At 34.9% G+C, this 17,727-nt stretch overlaps 2 protein-coding genes across 5 annotated transcripts; both read right to left on the minus strand.

Moving 5' to 3' along the window:
• Positions 1-329: 329 nt before the first annotated feature.
• On the minus strand, positions 330-10,053 carry stx12 (syntaxin 12). Its single transcript, XM_048201978.1, has 10 exons — positions 9,927-10,053; positions 8,131-8,311; positions 5,916-5,985; positions 5,724-5,823; positions 5,384-5,521; positions 3,593-3,636; positions 3,389-3,494; positions 3,043-3,115; positions 1,661-1,743; positions 330-1,341 (listed from the first exon to the last, which is right to left on the minus strand). Exons 2-10 carry the CDS (start codon positions 8,225-8,227, stop codon positions 1,249-1,251), a joined length of 804 nt encoding a protein of 267 aa, XP_048057935.1. The 5' UTR covers positions 8,228-8,311; positions 9,927-10,053; the 3' UTR covers positions 330-1,248.
• A 358-nt stretch (positions 10,054-10,411) lies between these two features.
• On the minus strand, positions 10,412-16,216 carry trnau1apa (tRNA selenocysteine 1 associated protein 1a). Of its 4 annotated transcripts, XM_048201975.1 has the most exons (10): positions 15,879-16,099; positions 15,710-15,769; positions 15,481-15,578; positions 15,260-15,359; positions 15,075-15,127; positions 12,877-13,008; positions 12,673-12,792; positions 11,218-11,401; positions 11,051-11,081; positions 10,412-10,866 (listed from the first exon to the last, which is right to left on the minus strand). In XM_048201975.1, the coding sequence occupies exons 2-10, from the start codon at positions 15,749-15,751 to the stop codon at positions 10,688-10,690; spliced, it is 939 nt and encodes a 312-aa protein (XP_048057932.1). In that variant the 5' UTR covers positions 15,752-15,769; positions 15,879-16,099; the 3' UTR covers positions 10,412-10,687. The 4 variants fall into 4 exon arrangements, with proteins under 4 accessions (XP_048057932.1, XP_048057931.1, XP_048057933.1 ...); XM_048201974.1 differs by having other exon boundaries at positions 15,710-16,095; XM_048201976.1 differs by having other exon boundaries at positions 11,230-11,401; positions 15,710-16,093.
• Between the last annotated feature and the right edge of the window lie 1,511 nt (positions 16,217-17,727).

Raw genomic sequence — 17,727 nt, forward strand, 5'->3', positions numbered from 1 at the left:
ATTATCCCTTAAAAACGTGTCCTCAACAAGCTACAGATTTTGAGGTTTCATTCATGCTCATAGCAAAAAACAATGTGGGACACTAGTTGCTTGGCAAAGTTTAATATTTGGCTATTTTTATATAGAGGGTAATAAAAGCCCTAAACTTTAATTAGCCCACACAACCAAAGCCAATCAAAAGACGGCAGAGACTGCTGGGTTAATATAGTGTACACCGTGTACTTTCTGAAATATATAGCATATCCTGACTAGTCACATTCAAAGTGCTCATTTCACCACTGCTAAATGTGGCTTGAATAATTTTGAGAGAATCAAGAAGGCAGACTCGATTAAGACATGTTTCTTTAATCATGTACTCATAGAAGTCATATAAATCAATTTTTAAAAAAGGAAAAAGACATTCATTTTTGCATGTTCTAAAAGTATGGGTGCAATTCTTTTTACATAATTTTAATGTACTGTGCAGACTTTTCAGACTTTTGTAATATACAAATTTGTTTCAGCCATAATATTGATTACAAGTTCTTATACAACACATTTACAGCTATATGACCACCATATAACAGACCTGTATAATAAACCTATGCGTTAACACCACTAACAGTATTGAAACTGAAGTTCAGAGATGTTTGAGCTTTAGGTATCATTGCTGCTTCACACTTGCAATTCTTCTGATCTACTGTTATACGGTATCAACAATATACGGTTAATTTTGCAGCTCATCTAAGCATTTTATTGTTAACCTTTGGAGTGACTTGAACTTTGAAATGTTGGAAATGTACATTATAACAAGACATCTAAAGCCAAAATTATATTACAGTAAGACGTAAAAAAAACCTTCAGTCATCAAATGCCAGTTTTACACCTTATCTTATTCCAATAAATTTCTTAAAATGAAACAACCTGGTTTTATTAAGAAATGTAAAGTAGTGTTAGTGCTAGAAATGTATCACAAGAATCAAAATGAAATGTTATATCAATTTATATCACTTGTTTTTTTCCCCCACCCTATCCGTGAGCTCATCCTTCTTCATTACAAACTAAAGGGCTGGAGGGGAGAGGCTAGGGAATGTAACATTCGCTTTAGCCACTTCATACTGTATCTAACCCAGCAAACCTACAGAGATGGACCCATAGGTGCTGCTGAGAGCCTTTGACCTCCCTTCCCATGTGGATGGCATTGGGTTTGCGAGCAAGAAAATAAATTAAAGAAATGAGAGAAAATAGGGAAGTGAAGAGGAATGATCTTCATTTGGTAGTCTGCCAGATAATAATGCTGATGATGACGATCACTAAGGAAAGGACCACTCCAAGGATGCACATCTTCTTACGAGACTTTTGCTACGGTGAAGGAAAGAAAATATCATCAAACAGCATGTATGCAACCTGCATGGTTTTAGATTCTGCCATCTTGCTACATATTTTGACATACTTCTAACGAATTGTCAATAATAAGTGAATCGATTTGCCCCAACTGAAACTCTAATTTACATTAATGTCTATAGCAGATGTTGTTCTCCCAAAGCGACTAAGAAGACATGCTGATTACCTACTTTTTGGGTATCAAAGACAGTTATTCTAACTGAGAATTCATGTATGATGCTCAAAAAAAAATGCCATAGCTGTGTGTGTGTGTGTAATGCTGAAGCTTTTACTGTACCTGATACTGAGCTGCTCTCTGGAGTTGCTCAGCTCCTCTCTCCACATGCACTTCTGCACTTTCCACATTAGCCTCTATGCTATCTGTAATCACACATATTTACTTGCACTTAGAGATTACAACCTGTTTAGACAACCTGATGTTAAACATACTCAGTTTCCATTATTAACATAGGCCCTGTTTCCACCCTGATCACAAGTGGATGAGAGAGGCACATACCCGTTTACACCTGGTATGTTAATCTGTCTCTTTTGTCCACTTTAAACCACTTCTGTCCTGATTTCTTCAAGGGCAGGGCCTATGAGCTGGTAAATATATGGGTTTTTTCAGATCTTTTGATCTAATGAACAAAATAAGCTTGCGCAATTTACATATGAACATGCCTAGAGATGAAAGAAAAAAATATGGAGAGCATCAGCTTTCACTTATGCTCTGACAGCTGCAAGACTGGCCGAAGAGCAGTGAATGTGTGTTAGAAATCAGGAATGGTGAAGAAATATTCTGCTTGGTACTTTTTTTCGTCTTAAAACTAAACTTGGGTTTTCAGTTGTCAAAGTTTAAATCCCATCTGGTTAGCATGCTTCCAAAAATGTTTACGCGTTAGGTCAGTAGGTGGAGAGAAGGCATCTTTAATGAGCGTTTCCACTATGAAAGCAATCCAGTCAAATGTGTTTTGAATACCTCTGGAAGTGGTCAAAAGTGGACAAGCTCAAAACATTTACACCTGTATTTAGTGTCGTCCACTTGTGATCCAATCGACCAAAAAGCTCTTAATACTAGATGAAAACATAAAAGATACAAGTGTATCTCATGATTCAGATGCTTTGACAATGGAGCAAATGTGACTGATGTAAATCAATAAGATCTTTTAAAAAATATAACAGATTACTTACATAAAATACATATAAATATCAGTTGTCACTCTATATCACCCAATAATACAGCCAAAAATACTGGCAGTAAAACACAAATGTTGTGTTTCACAAAGTTTGCTGCTTTAGTTGTTGTGGTGTTGATTCACATTGTTTCTAGATTGTGCAGAATGATCAGATGTATTATAAATAATTGCATAAAGCTTCATTGGCCAAAAAAAAAAAAAATCCCAGCTTTTTTTGTTTATTGGTCTTGGTACAAAATGACCAGCTAACAATCTTTTAACTAGTCACTATTTCACTAGTTCAATAGTTCACTAGTTTTAGATCCCATTCAGATCTCCCATTAATTGTAATTGCATGGGACAAAACAGCTAGTATATCAAAAATTCACCTTTTGGTTCCATGGAATAAAGTCATACAGGTTGTGTGAATAATACATGAATTTGGTTAAATATCCCCATATAAATAGCAGCAGTGTGCGGACATATAAAGACAGACTGAACTTACCTATCATTTCACCCTGATCATGGATCATCACAGCAAGATCCTTGAAAATCTGATTCACATCCAAAATGTCTGACTGCAATAACAGACGAGGTAGTAAGCAAAATTACAGATGACAACAAATGCGTAACTCAAATACAAAAATGCACTTCATGTTAACAGCAGGTGTAAACAGGGTTACTATACTGTATAATAATGACAGCTATAGATTGTTCAAGTGGTTAACCTCAGTTGTGCTGCAGCATCTTAAGTTTCAAACTGGCACATTAGGCAAAAAAAAAAGGAGGAAGAATGGAATGTGTGTAAATGTGTGCAACGGGTAGTTCTGGCAGGAAAAGAGGAAGCTAACCTCAAGTTGTCGAATTGCAGTTTCTCTTTCTTTAATAAGCTCCAGGTCCTCCTCTGTTATGGCCACGTCTTCTGTCTGAATGGTGGTCTTACCCCAGTCATCATTACTGCACACACACAAGCAGAATGTTTTCAACTGCAATGCTTTTACTTATAACTCACACTCTTAATTTTAGCTCATAATCAGGGAATATCTGAGACATACTTATCAAAGGAGACCAGCTGCTCTTCATGACCTCCATCGTCAGCCTAAAGTAAATCACAATAAAAAAGCACTTCACTTAATACTGAAGATTACTGTATGAATATTTTAAACATTAATAACATAGATTAGCATCAGGAACCAATTTTACAAACTTGTGGTTTCTGCAGTTTTATGAAGGTAAATTTAAGACTTTAAGACCTTTTCAAGACCAAATAAAGAAAATGTAGGGGAAATCAATGTGTCAATATGTTCTCTAAATGTAAATGTCTAATAATGTTAATTATTTTTACAAATAAAAAGTAGCTTGAATCGCTCTGCTCCCAACCATAAGAATATTGTGGTTCTTCCTCAGTATTTTTGTCTTGTTTTTTAGTGCAAATGTCTAAAGATTCTTAAATCAACATACATTTACTTGAGACCCAAAATTACATAAAATATAAAGTCTTGTTTTCTGTGAAACTGATCAAAATGAAACAAGTTTATGATTAAAACAAGAACAAATATCTGGCAAAGGGCTCAGAAAAATCTACTTAATTCAAATGGAAGTTTCTTAACTCATTGTCAGATATTTGGTCTTGTTTTAATCATAAACTGACTTAATTATTTAATTTTTCCAAGACTTCATTTTACATTTGCATCTCAAGTAAATAACAATGTATCAAACATGTTTAGATATTTATATTGGAAAACAGGACAATAATACAGATGAAAATATTATTATAATTTTATTTTTCACAATGCATGAAACATTAATGCCATACCTATATGAATTTAAGACTGCTCTGATTTAAGAACTTTTAAGGCCTTAATTTGTGTAAGGGTGAATTAAGGCTTTTTAAGACCCGCAGAAACCCTGCAAGACTTTGAGGGAATCAGTTTTGCACACACACAAAAAAGGGCAGAATTATTTTTTTCCTCCTGTTATTTTTTTTTCCCAAAAACTCCTGTTTTAATCACCGCAGTGATCTACACTGCGAAATAAACCTCATTTACATAGTATCTGAATTTTGTTGTTCATAATGAGAGAATCTGCAAGAGTACAGAATTAGTCATTGAGCGAGTGCACTGAATAATGTTGCTTTCTGCAGATTTCTTCATCACTGGTCACTGATCTAAACACCTCTGATTGGTCATTCCATTCATATACTCAACAGAATGTTTTCTGATTGGTTATAATGCCTAATGCTTCAAAAATTGCTGGTGTTTGTTGTGATGCTGACTGACTGACTGACTGGCTGACTGGCTGACTGGCTGACTGGCTGATTGATTGATTGATTGATTGATTGATTGATTGATTGATTGATTGATTGATTGATTGATTGATTGATTGACTGAAATCTTGGATGCAACATCAGTTTATCTAAATACAATGCCTCAACTGACATTTTTTATTCATTTTCACATTTTACTTTAATTGTGACAGTCATAATAGATTTAGTTTAATTGTACAGGGACATTATTTTGCCTCCTTATCTTGAATTTGGGTGGTATTTTTGTTCATTTTGATGGCATTTTTGCCCTGAGCCCACGTTCATTTCCGACTCGGGTATAAGGTATTTCTGGGTTTAAGTTATCAACATTCTAACGTCAGGCTGCAAAATAAATGTAAATGTACAAACACTGAAGAAGCAAACTTTCACATGTGGAGAAGTCTTTGCATGACGAGCATGAATGGCAGTGTCACATACAAGGATTCTGCCTTAACTAGCTGCCTATGGAAACAGTTCACAAGGGTTTGATCAGAGCTAATGTGGAAACATTATTCCTAAAAGACCCATAAGTGTATCTTACAGAGAGGCGAGACCCCGCTCGGGCTCTGGCCACAGATTCCTTCTCTTTCTCGGCGGCTCGACGCTGCACTGCCTGGAAGTTGTTTAGAGCAGCGGAGAAGTCATTCATCAGCCGGTCCTTCTGGATTTTCTGCTGTCTCTGTTTAAAGATAAAAATCAATGATTTTAACTAGACGATTCAGACAATATATATTATAAGCAATTCAACAACACCTTGACCTGACCTTCTCATTTTTATTTTCATTTCCTTATGCTATATGTAAACATTTTTTAAATTTCCTTATGCTTCATGTAAACATTGCTTTGGAGGTTAAAATGGGAGCCTGCACATACAAACGTACCTGTTCAGACAGGGAGACGGGTAGAGAGAGTACGCCGAGGTCTTTCAGGTGTTTGTTGGTCTCCTTGGCCAGCTGGTTTGTGTAGTGCTGCACCTGCTGACTGTAAACAAATCACACATACTGAGAATACAAGGGCACAAGCGGAACAGGAAGTGCACAGCCAAAAATAAATCAAGAGTTAAACACACTCACAGTCTCTCTCGCAGTTCACTGGTGTCTTGTTTTGTTCCCAGTTGGTTTACCATGCTCTTGATTTGAGCCGCTATTATAGAAAACACAAAGTTACTTTAAAATCCAGCTCTGTAGAGTCAATGCAGGTCTCTCAGAAACAAACAGTACTGAATCAAATGAAGAAATTTCCAAATCATATTTCACATCAAAACAGAAATACAAAACAAGAAATATTATTTTGTACATCGAAAAAAAAGTAAAAGCAAAATACAAAATACTAAATTAGTCCAAAAGTCCCAATTAGTCAGAAATAAAATCCTGTTTAATTCCCAATTAATGTAAAAACTCCCAATTAATTTTGAAATTCTTAATAAAAACAAATATATCAAGAGATGAAAATTCTGCTTTGACATTGCAAGAATAAATTACATTATAAAATATGAATATTTTTTAAAATGTAATATATTCTTGTAATGTCAAAGCCAATGACGTTGCAAGAATATATTACATTTATTCTTGCAATGTATATTGCAATACTTTAAATATTTTACAATATTACTTCAACTTCTCAGAGCTGTATCATGACTATTTCATGGATCAGAATTCTTTATTGAACAAATTTTTGAAATACCAAATGATGGAAATGACTGAGAAAATGGCAGAGAAGGTCACGGAAAAAGTGCAGTTACCACAAAATAATGTCACAAAGATCTTAAGGGACATACAAACAGGCTTTATTTCTTTATATAAATTATAATATCTTATCTTTTTTACTTTTAATTTGAGAATAAAATATAAAACATTTTCTTCAAGAAATTAATTCATGTCAGAAAATTCAGAGTTATTTTCCACTTTAATTTTTTTTCTAATTCATCTTATGCACAACATGCTTCCTTTAAAGAGTTATTTCACCCAAAAAATGTAATTTCTGTCATTAATTACTAATTCGGAAAACAAATTAAAACATTTTTTATGGAATCCGAGAGGTTTTTTTTTTTTATCTCCTATAGAAAGCAACAAAATTACCACATTCAAGTTCCAGAGAAGTAGTAAAGACAAAATAGTTAAAACACTAAAATAGTCAATGTGACTACAGTGGTTTGTTATGAAGCGACGAGAATCATTTTTGTCAGTCTCCTACGCAGTTGGCGCAGTGAACGCAGTGCAGACTTTCTGTGTTTACGTCCGAAAGCCATCTCTGTATTGGCCGTTCAGTACAGCGTCTGTGTTCTGACATAGAACACGGAAGCTCTGCACTGCGTTCACTGCGTGAACTGCATAGGAGACTGACAGGGAAGAGGAAAAATTGTTGAATAAAGTCGTTATTTTTATTTCGCTTTTGCGCACAAAAAGTATTCTTGTCGCTTCATAACATTAAGGTTGAACCACTATAGTCACGTTGACTGTTTTAATGATGTCTTTACTACTTCTCTGGACCTTGAATGTGGTAATTTCTCTCAGATTTCATCAAAAATATCTTAATTTGTGTTCTGAAGATGAACGAAGGTCTTGCGGGTTTGGAACATGAGGGTGCGTACTTAATGACAGAAATTTCATTCATGGATTTATGCAGACTTTATTCATCATGACATGAACTAGGCCTGCACGATAAATCGTTATAAAATCGCGATCTCGATTCACCCTGTTCACGATTTAATTTTTAAATGACTTCGATTTAAAAAAATAAATAAAAAAATCAGCCTTTATTTTGAAAGGACCGCTCTCACAGGGCTTCACCCTCAGCCAACGACAAAGCGCCTTTTAGTCTCGTGTTTCACTCGTCGAGCGAGCGCGGTAGTTCGGAAATAAACAAAATGGATATTGATGAAAACCCAGGTCCTTGTGACGAGAATCAGCCAACCACTCAGTCTCAACTTGTTCCGAAAAAAGGCTCACATTCGGTGGTGTGGAAGTATTTTGGATTCAAGCAAGAAGACGAGGGTCAATCTGGTGTGATTTGCAAAGTATGCTTTGCTTTGTTTTGTCATGGTTCATGTGTGCAATAAACATTACATTTCATGAGAAAAAAAATCGTTGTAGAGAATCGTGATATCAATTCTAAGCTAAAAAATCGTGATTCATATTTTTCCCAGAATCGTGCAGGCCTACCATGAACCTTTCACTATGTTGTCTTTCACTATGCCTAATAGTATCTTTAAATTAATTGCTACTAACTGGCACTTTCAGATCAACAGAGTAATAACCAACACAGATCCAACAATCTCCAGACACTCACTGTTCTGTGTGATCTTTTGAATGTTGGAGCTGCATGTCTGGATGAGGCTGCTGAAGTCTTTTGGTGGGGCACGCTGCTCTGTCCTTCCGTACGACATGACTGCAGGATATTCTGCTGGCTCTGACGGATGCCTCGGGAGAAAGGGCTAGAGGAAACTACAGCAGGAAGTATATATCAGTGCCTAAAAATGCAGAGGACAGAGAAACAGTAATTATAACATTATATACTACAATGCCTTTTTCATTGCAGCCGCCTTGTGGCTTTTACTGCAAGTATAAGGAACAGTGTGTAATGTCACATGCTCGGTGATGATTAGATAACCAGATAAACACAACATGATATTAACAGCCCAGATCACAGCACTATTCTAGGTATAAGGATGCACTTTAAAGCCTACAAACTGTAGTGCATACTGCCTGAATAACTTTCACTTGCAGTGATGGTGAACTAAAGGTTGAAGATTAACATAGAAAGTATTAAATTAACAGTCTCATACATGTAAAACATTAATGACTAGGGATGAAACAATTAATAGTTTGATGAAAAACATTAAAATATTTGAATACAGCAAAATGAAAAACTCACTGTAATACTTTTTGCGTTTTGTTAATATGAAGAAGAGGTTTTCCAACCTCACAACCTTTTCAAACGAGTGCTGAGGGAAATTATATAAATGACTGCATGAATGAATAAATTATATGAATGTTTTCTCTGAAGAAAACCAACCGTCTTTAGAAAAGTTTGACCATTTTTGTTCAGACCAATGTCAAAATCGGGCAGAATTTTTATGCACAGATAAAATACCTATAATAATTTATCATTTTGACTCATCCTTTCTCTTAAAAATGATTTAAAGGTTGAAATGTGAGGTTTTCTATACATTTTTGAACATGTAGTACATGTTAGTAGACAACATATTATGTTAGTCACCCCACCAACATTTAAAATTCCGTTGTTGTAAATGTTACGCTATTACTTTAATGTTTATGCACACAAAAATTCATAGAGCTGAACATTTCCATCATATTTTATGAATAATACCATAATAATATTGATAAATGTGATCATTTTGGTCACTATAATCACGAAATGAAATTTTCCGTTGTCCGTTTCATCTCTAAACATGACAGACACGATGTGGTGTTAAACTGCTTACTCATTTTATATTGTCAACAAGTCAGGGTGAATCACCAGCATCACTCAGTTTAGTTAAACCTGCAATAACAGTCAATATAGAGCACTAGTACTGTTATTCTGTTAAATTGAGTGATTTAGGAACGATTAAATACTTGTATAAAACCATGATATATGTAAATGACCATACTAATAGTATATACAACAGGTAAAGAGGCGATACTAACAAATAATGTAACTTATGTTATTTTACTAGAATAAGTGACGTTTTCTTTTTAGCTGAACATAAGAGAAACTGACCCCAGATCAGTGAATGCTAAGCTCGTGAGCTAACTAACTATAACACCCTTAATGACGTAAAACACCGCTGGAAACTTTTGCGACATGATAAAATGATTATGTTTTACTTATAAAACGTCAACAGACGTTTACTTTTAAATACCACAGAAAACCACAAAAACCCGTTAAAGCACAAAAACAACACCCGTCAATAGTATTAGCATAAATATACTGACACAAAAAACATCATTATGCTGCATTAGACCATCCGCATTTAACCTCGTCTGACATCTAAAGACGCTTTCTTGACCATTCTGCATATATATTAAACCGGTCATTGCGTTGTTTTTCTTAATTCTGAGGAATAAATATGATGATCTTACTTAAGCTCAGGGCCGCTCCTCACTTGGGACTTCCGGTCTGAAGGCACTTTGTACTTCCGCTAAGAGGCAGAGCCTGCAAGAGCACGTGATGCCACAAATACCTTACTAGACTGTGATTTAGTAAAGTAAAAACTATATACAAGTCTCTTTTTATATATACATGACTTTCTTATTTCATTTAATTTTTTTTATCCTTTATTATTTTCCACTGATACTTTAGTGTTTATATTTTATCACCATCCCTGTATTTGTTTTTGTATTTGTAACATGTTTTTGTTGTTAACACTGTACTTGCTGTAATAAATGAATGAATAAATAAGTGAGTGAGTGAGTACAAATCAATACTTGGTCCCAAACTAGTTAGCTTTGGATTTGTTATATGCATAACACTAGATGGACAAAATATGTAATGCTTTAAACCATCTTTTAATGGAAAAAAAAAACAAGAAATTGCTGTTCAAACCAAAACTTATTTCAGTTATTTATTTTACTAAACTTAACGTTTATTGTACACTTCCCACCAAAACAACACGGCAAAACAAACAAACATGAATTAATTTCAATTATACACTTCTACAGTGACATTATAAATCACATACAGTGTTGCATAAGCTGCATTCTTAAAAAAAAAAAAAAAAAAAATCAACTAATATTATTAATTCAATTATTTAATGATTTCATCTACATCGTCAGTTACCTTAATAATGGGTGATTTGTAATACAAACAAACAGTAAATGTGAACAAATAAGAGTACATATACTCAGTCCATATCCTCATGTTGATAAATTGGTTCTGGTAGGTAACATGTAACACTACAGGTGACCCCGTCCCATGATTCAGGAGGCTGGAAGAAACAATCTATCAGAGCACTGTAAAGTTCCTCACTCTGGTCCATAAATCTCTCATTTGCCTCCATCACATTTATCTCAGAGTCTGGATCTGCAACACAGAGAAACAAGATACAAGTGTAAGACAGCCCATGTGCTGAAATCAAGGCTTTTATATAGTGTAATTTTGAAGAAGCCAGGTCACAATTAAAAGCTGTGTTACTTTTGTGGAATTACTGAGCCCAAAGAGTAAAATAAAGTTAGGTAACATGTCCAATATGCAAATAAAAACATACACTCTAGCTCATCATCTTCCATCTCTTCACCCTGCGATTTCAAAAACAAATTTATTAGACACCAAGGAAAACAAAATACTGAATATAACACCATCTGATAAAAAAGCAAGGGATAGAATTCAGTCTGATTGATTAAGGCACATTTGGCATGTCCTGAAAGATTTTACCTGTACATCTACCTGTAGGATGTTTTGGGAATGATTTAAGTAGTTGTAATCATAGTTCCAGACATATGTAGATGAATTGCTGGAGTATTGTGGGTAATAGTACTGGTTCAGATATGAGTTACTGATGTTGTAGTTGTCTGCATAGAATTGCGTATTTTGGTTCTCAGGCGACTCTTTCTTCTTCCTAGTGGAGGGAAGGATTAGACGCATTAATGTCAACTTTTTTGTGATAACAGCATTGTTTATACAGTACTTGAGGTTTGGGATTTGATCAAAATCCTAATTTAATAAATGTTGACATGTAAGCCACTTTTGCTATGGACAATATAAAGAAGCATTTCTCAGTGTAAAGTGTAGTAGGGTATCATCCTACTACACTTTACACTGAGAAATGCTTCTTTTTATATACCGTTCAAAGGTTTGTGGTCAGTGAGGTTTTAAAAAGAAGTCTTACGTTCACTGAGGCTGCATTTATTTGATCAAAAATACAGTAAAAACAGTAATATTGTGAAATCAAATTTAAAATACCGGCTTTTTTATTGTAATATGTGACCCTGGACCATAAAACCAGTCATTTGTCACACGGTTATATTTGTAGCAATAGCCAACAATACATTGTATGGGTCAAAATTATAGATTTTTCTTTTATGGTAAAAATCATTAGGATATTAAGTAAAGATCATGTTCCATGAAGATATTTTGTAAATTTCCTACCATAAATATATCAAAAATGTATATTTGTGAGTGGATATGCATTGCTAAGGACTTCATATGGACAACTTTAAAGGGGATTTTCTCAATATTTTGATTTTTTTGCAACCTCAGATTCCATATTTTTATATTTTCCATATTCATATCCAAATATTGTCCTATCCTATCAAACCATACATCAATGGAAAGCTTATTTACTCAGATTTCAGGTGATGTATAAATCTCAGTTTCAAAAAAATTGACCCTTATGACTGGTTTTGTGGTCCAGGGTCACATATACTGTAAAATGTATTGTAACAATAATAATAATAATAATAATATATTGTATTTTTTCCTGTGATGGCAAAGCTGAATTTTCAGCATTATTACTCAAGTCTTCAGTGTCACATGATCCTTCAGAAATCATTCTAACACACTGATTTGATGCTCAAGAAACATTTCTTATATTAAAAATAGATATTTTTGTGGAAACGATGGTCAGTGATACATTTTTTGACAAACAAAAAGTTCAAAAGAACAGCATTATTTGAAATAGAAATCTTTTGTAACATTATAAATGTCTTTACTGTCACTTTTGAGGAATTTGATGTGTCCTTGCTGAATAAAAGTTTTAATTATTTGAATAAAACTTTTGAATGGTAATGTATTTTTTTTATCAAAGGCAAAGTTTGTGTCCAGATGAACAAAGAAAGAGAAACAAAATGCAACCTCATCACATAATTTCCTATCATAACAAATACTCACAGTTTATTTGCAGCCAGACTGAGGCGTAAAGGTTTCTTCCCGAGTCCACAAGCACCCTGGAGTTCTGCCAGAGCCCGTCTCTGCTCTCTCTCGCTCTCAAAGCTCACAAAACCACAGCACCTACAAACAACAGGAACCAGCAGAAGGAAATGTACAGGAATGAAGAGGAAAACATTTGACAGGAACTTGTTCATCAGGTCTCACTTTGAGTATCCACTGCTGTCCAGAACTATCTTCCCACTGCAGCAAGATGAAAAATGAAAATTAAAGAACTCATACAACATGCCATCATCCACGTCCGGGGTGAGATCCGACACAAAGAGGGAGAATGTAGAGCTGTAAGGAACAGCAATAAGACAGTGCTGAGAACATCTGTTTTAATGGATCATTTAAGGCAAGAATCACATTGAGTTCTCCAAAGTTACCACATCTATAGCAGTTCATTAACTTTCACTTAATTGTCTGAACTCTATTTCACCTGTGGTTATATACTGTTGACCACTTTCTGACTGCACAGGACATTTCCATTCTGATAATCCCTGACTGACCGGGATATTCCTGAGAACTGTAAATGACTAAACCTCAAGATATTTAAGGGATGAGATAAAAGCAATTATTTTGCTTTAAATTGGCAAATAATAAAAAGCAATAGCTACAAAATATACTAATATTAATCCTGAGCTCAAAAGCTTTTGGAAGCTGCATGTCAGATTTGTACAGAATTACTATTAAAGGATTAGTTCACTTTCAAATTAAATTTTCCTGATAATTTACTCACCCCCATGTCATCCAAGTTGTTCATGTATTTCTTTCTTCAGTCGAAAAGAAATTAAGGTTTTTGATGAAAACAAGGATTTTCCAGGATTTTTCTCCATATAGTGGACTTCAATGGAGCCCAAACGGTTGAAGGTCAAAATTACAGTTTCATTGCAGCTTCAAAACATTCTACACAATCCCAGATGAGACATAAGGGTCTTATCTAGAGAAACCATCGCTCATTTTCTATTTTTTTTATTTTTTTATTTTATTTTATACGTTTTAACCATAAATGCTCATCTTGAACCAGCTCTTCTTCTCTATTAGAATTCGGGCAGTGTAGACACTGCTAAGTGTATTACTGCCCTCCATGGGTCAAAGTTAGAACTAAATTATCATATACAATATGCTAGTGCAAGTATATAACAATTAGTTCAAACTTTAACCTGTGGAGGGCAGTAATACACTTAGCAGTGTCTATACTGCCGGAATTCTAATAGAGAAGAAGAGAGCTAGTTCAAGATGAGCATTTATTGTTAAAATTTTGGTTTCTCTAGATAAGACCCTCATTCCTCGTTTGGGATCGTGTAGAACGTTTTGAAGCTGCAGTGTAATTTTGACCTTCAACCGTTTGGGCTCCATTGAAGTCCACTATATGGAGAAAAATCCTGGAATGTTTTCATCAAAAACCTTAAAGGATTAGTCCACTTTTAAATACACTTTTCCTGATAAATTTACTCACCCCCATGTCATCCAAGATGTTCATGTCTTTCTCTCTTCAGTCGAAAAGAAATTTTTTTGAGGAAAACATTCCAGGATTTTTCTCCTTACAGTGGATTTCAATGGCTACCAACAGGTTGAAGGTCAAAATTACAGTTTCAGTAAACGAAACTGGTGCCGCGTTCTTTCTGTAAGTAGAATAGGGAAGGCGTAGAACATTCAGCGTAAGCGTTATGAAGAATGCGGAAGCGGAAAGTATGTTCAAGGCGATATTTTGTTTATAAAGCATAAAAGGTTGTATTTTTTTCGAAAATGACCGATCGATTCGCTAGATAAGACCCTTATTACTCATCTGGTATTGTTTAAAGCCCTTGAAGCTGCACTGAAACTGTAATTTTGACCTTCAGTCTGTTGGTAGCCATTGAAATCCACTGTAAGGAGAAAAATCCTGGAATGTTTTCCTCAAAAACCTTCATTTCTTTTCGACTGACGAAAGAAAGACATGAACATCTTGGATGACATGGGGGTGAGTAAATTTATCAGGAAAAGTGTATTTAAAAGTGGACTAATCCTTTCATTTCTTTTCGACCGAAGAAAGAAAGACATGAACATCTTGGATGACATGGGGGTGAGTAAATAATCAGGACATTTTAATTTGAAAGTGAACTAATCCTTTAATTCTGACATTAAGAATTCTGTTTATAGGTTTATTGAAGCTGATTGTGTTGAACACTATTCGATATTCATCCTCCACAAAAAGAATATGTTGATATATTTTCATCTAAGTTTCACTTCTTTCTGTCCACACCATGTTCTTTGAATAGTTAGTTGCTTGCAGCACTATATTGCACCAGTCATTTCAAAAGATATTTATTCAAAACATAATATGGTATTCTACTCATAAAAAGAAAAAATGGATTTCTTACCGGCTTTCGCCATGTTTCCCATAAGTGGTACGACTCAACTTAAACCTCTTTGGCTGTAAAGATTGCATTATAATGTAAGGTTATGACAGAACAGTCTTATTGTATGAAATGTTCTGCAGCCTCATATTTTACATATGAACTGGCCATCGCTTCAACTGAATATATAGTAAATTGTGAATGATTACAGGAGTGGCACCAGGTAAAGGTTTTCCATTCACTTTGCGGAGGCATCTCTCTACTGATGTCTCATCTATCAGCTCCACAAAGCCATATCCTGCCGTTTCCCTGGAGAGATCAACAACATCCTGGCAATTAGTGAGATAGATGGATGGATGGATGGATGGATGGATGGATGTATGGGTGGATGTATGGATAGATAGACATTCTTCAGTATAGTATTCTTCACCCTGTTATTTTGTCTCGGATCAGTCTGACTCTCATCACCGTTTCTCCCATTTGAGCAAAAGCTCTGTGTATGAACTCTTCATCCATGTATGGCTCCAGCTATTAACACAGACATCACAAACTTTACTGCCTGATACTTTTAGTGTCATGTTCTCGTTTATACGTGTACCAAATATAAACAAGCCATAGAATACGTATAGAGAGAAGTTGTTTATATCTGTAGAACTCACGTTCCCCATCCACAGGCTGTTCATTTTGCGTTCTGTGTTCATTCGAGATTTTTGCGGCTCCTATTTTTTGATAAATGTGTTTACATTACCGTCAAAGTACATTTTTAATTCAAAACCTCTTTTTTGAAAGTTTTGTGAAGTAAAACTAGGTTGAGTTTCAGAGACTCACAGCACGTGCAAATGTTTATAAATGAATCATGTTGTCCGACAGCGCCATCTAGAAGCGAGGACGTGCACTGACACACCATCTCTGTTGCTCAAAATAATAATAATAATTCTATATTAATATTACCATTAACATAAATATAAATATAAATATAAACATAAACATTAAAAAAAAGCATTTTACGATGAACACATTAAGCACATGCAACAGGTCTCTGCAGGACAATAACGGTCAGAGGGGCGTAAACAGAGGGGCATTTTTGAGAGCATTACCTGATTTGCCCATGTCAGAGTGTGGGTGGGGTCGGGTTAAGGGGATCGTTTTCATTTTGAAAACACCCACAAATACAGAAACGCCCACTTTTGTTCTGCTGAGACCTCAGAGATGACGTGTTTTTGTAGGCAAAACCCGGAAGCGAGTTAGCATTTTAGGACTTCCGGTTCCATCGCCCCGAACTCAATGGGTTTTTTGAATGGGTTTTTGCTATATCGCCTGAAATAAGGTCTGTGGTTAACAAAGCCTCTAAATATTTTTACGTTTTGATCTATGACATAAAACACACCAGTTATAACCCGCTTGTGATTGTTTAAACCTTTATTGTGTCTTAAAAACGGTGGTTGCTAACAAATTGCTAAAAGGGACTACTTCCTTTGGTGGGGACTTTAGACGTCATCAAACAGGACATTTGGACAGCATTTCTCATGAAAAAGTGGATAAGTATTCATACAAAGTGCAGATCATAATCAGAGAGCATGTTTTTAAATAAAGTTTGAGGAAGCTTGGTGGTGGTGACTTTGATCCACGACCATGGTGTGCTGTAGTCTTTTTTTAACCTACTGTTAGCTTTTTATATCTGACGACTTTATTTAGGCTTCAAAATGTATAAATGTGTTAACTTGTAAAGATTATCTTGATAGACAAAAAGTTTAAGTGTCATAAACCTTTGTTAAACATAGAGCTTATTTTTTTGCAATTTTCCAAAAGTCTATGGGAAAAATGCATAGGCTTTTGATCAAGGGAACCCGTGCCCCTCTAACTTCCGGGTTGGCCTACAAAAACACGTCATCCCTGAGGTACTCTATGATCATAACTGATTGACAATGCCTGGGAAAAGACAACAGCAGTCTGGTGAGAAGCGTAAAAGAAAAAAAGCTCATGATGAATCCTGTGCATCACTTTCAGGTATAGTCACAAACACATGAAACTTTATATTTTTGGCTTTAATTTGACCACCACCAATGCATTTGTCTGATTTGATACTAATGCAATTTATGTCATGTTATTTCAATTATCTTGTGCTATGCATTGCGTATTTGTAGGGCTGTCTGTCACGGTTTCTCGATCAATTTCGAGAGCTTGAATAAAAAAAATAAAATAAAAATCCTTGATCGCAATTGTCAATTAACCGGCAAAATACCGGAAGTGGTGCATTCCATGGGCGAGAATCCATAAACTCCATTTTTAGACCGTTTTCTAAGGCTGCATGATATATAGCCTAAAACAATTTAAAAATCATAATATAGCATAGCATAGTGCTATCATTTATAAACCTATATGCTAATACATGATAATCATCAGTAAATTCAAATCCTTGCTCTGAGTTTGCATGTTTTGATGATGTTTTTGTTCAAGAAATTACAGTGGCTATAGCATTTCTGATTTTTATCACGAAGAAGTGGCCAAATATTAAAGATTAAGTGGACATTTTAATTAAATGTTGTTTAGCCAATATTAAATAAGTCTTTGATCATGCTGTAAAGTGTAACAACAACAGTCACCAGGCCATTGGCGTCCTCTGCAGGCATTTGTTATAATGTACATAAGTTGATCGTTTATATTGTGTATTACATTA

Source organism: Megalobrama amblycephala, linkage group LG9 (genome assembly GCF_018812025.1).
Source record: "Megalobrama amblycephala isolate DHTTF-2021 linkage group LG9, ASM1881202v1, whole genome shotgun sequence".
NCBI lineage: Eukaryota > Metazoa > Chordata > Actinopteri > Cypriniformes > Xenocyprididae > Megalobrama > Megalobrama amblycephala.

Bases quoted from the DNA above. Each gene is read 5' to 3' on its own strand.
- trnau1apa (XM_048201975.1), bottom strand. From the start codon at position 15,751: ATGAACACAGAACGCAAAATGAACAGCCTGTGGATGGGGAAC. The intron at 11,402-12,672 runs GTGAGTATTTGT...TCCCTCCACTAG, and splicing joins AGTCTGGCTGCAAATAAACT to GAAGAAGAAAGAGTCGCCTG. The intron at 10,867-11,050 runs GTATGTTTTTAT...TCTGTGTTGCAG, and splicing joins GGAAGATGATGAGCTAGAGT to ATCCAGACTCTGAGATAAAT.
- stx12 (XM_048201978.1), bottom strand. From the start codon at position 8,227: ATGTCGTACGGAAGGACAGAGCAGCGTGCCCCACCAAAAGACTTCAGC. The intron at 5,824-5,915 runs GTGAGTGTGTTT...ATTTGTTTACAG, and splicing joins AGTGAACTGCGAGAGAGACT to TCAGCAGGTGCAGCACTACA. The intron at 3,116-3,388 runs GTTAGCTTCCTC...CTGTTATTGCAG, and splicing joins CTGCAATTCGACAACTTGAG to TCAGACATTTTGGATGTGAA.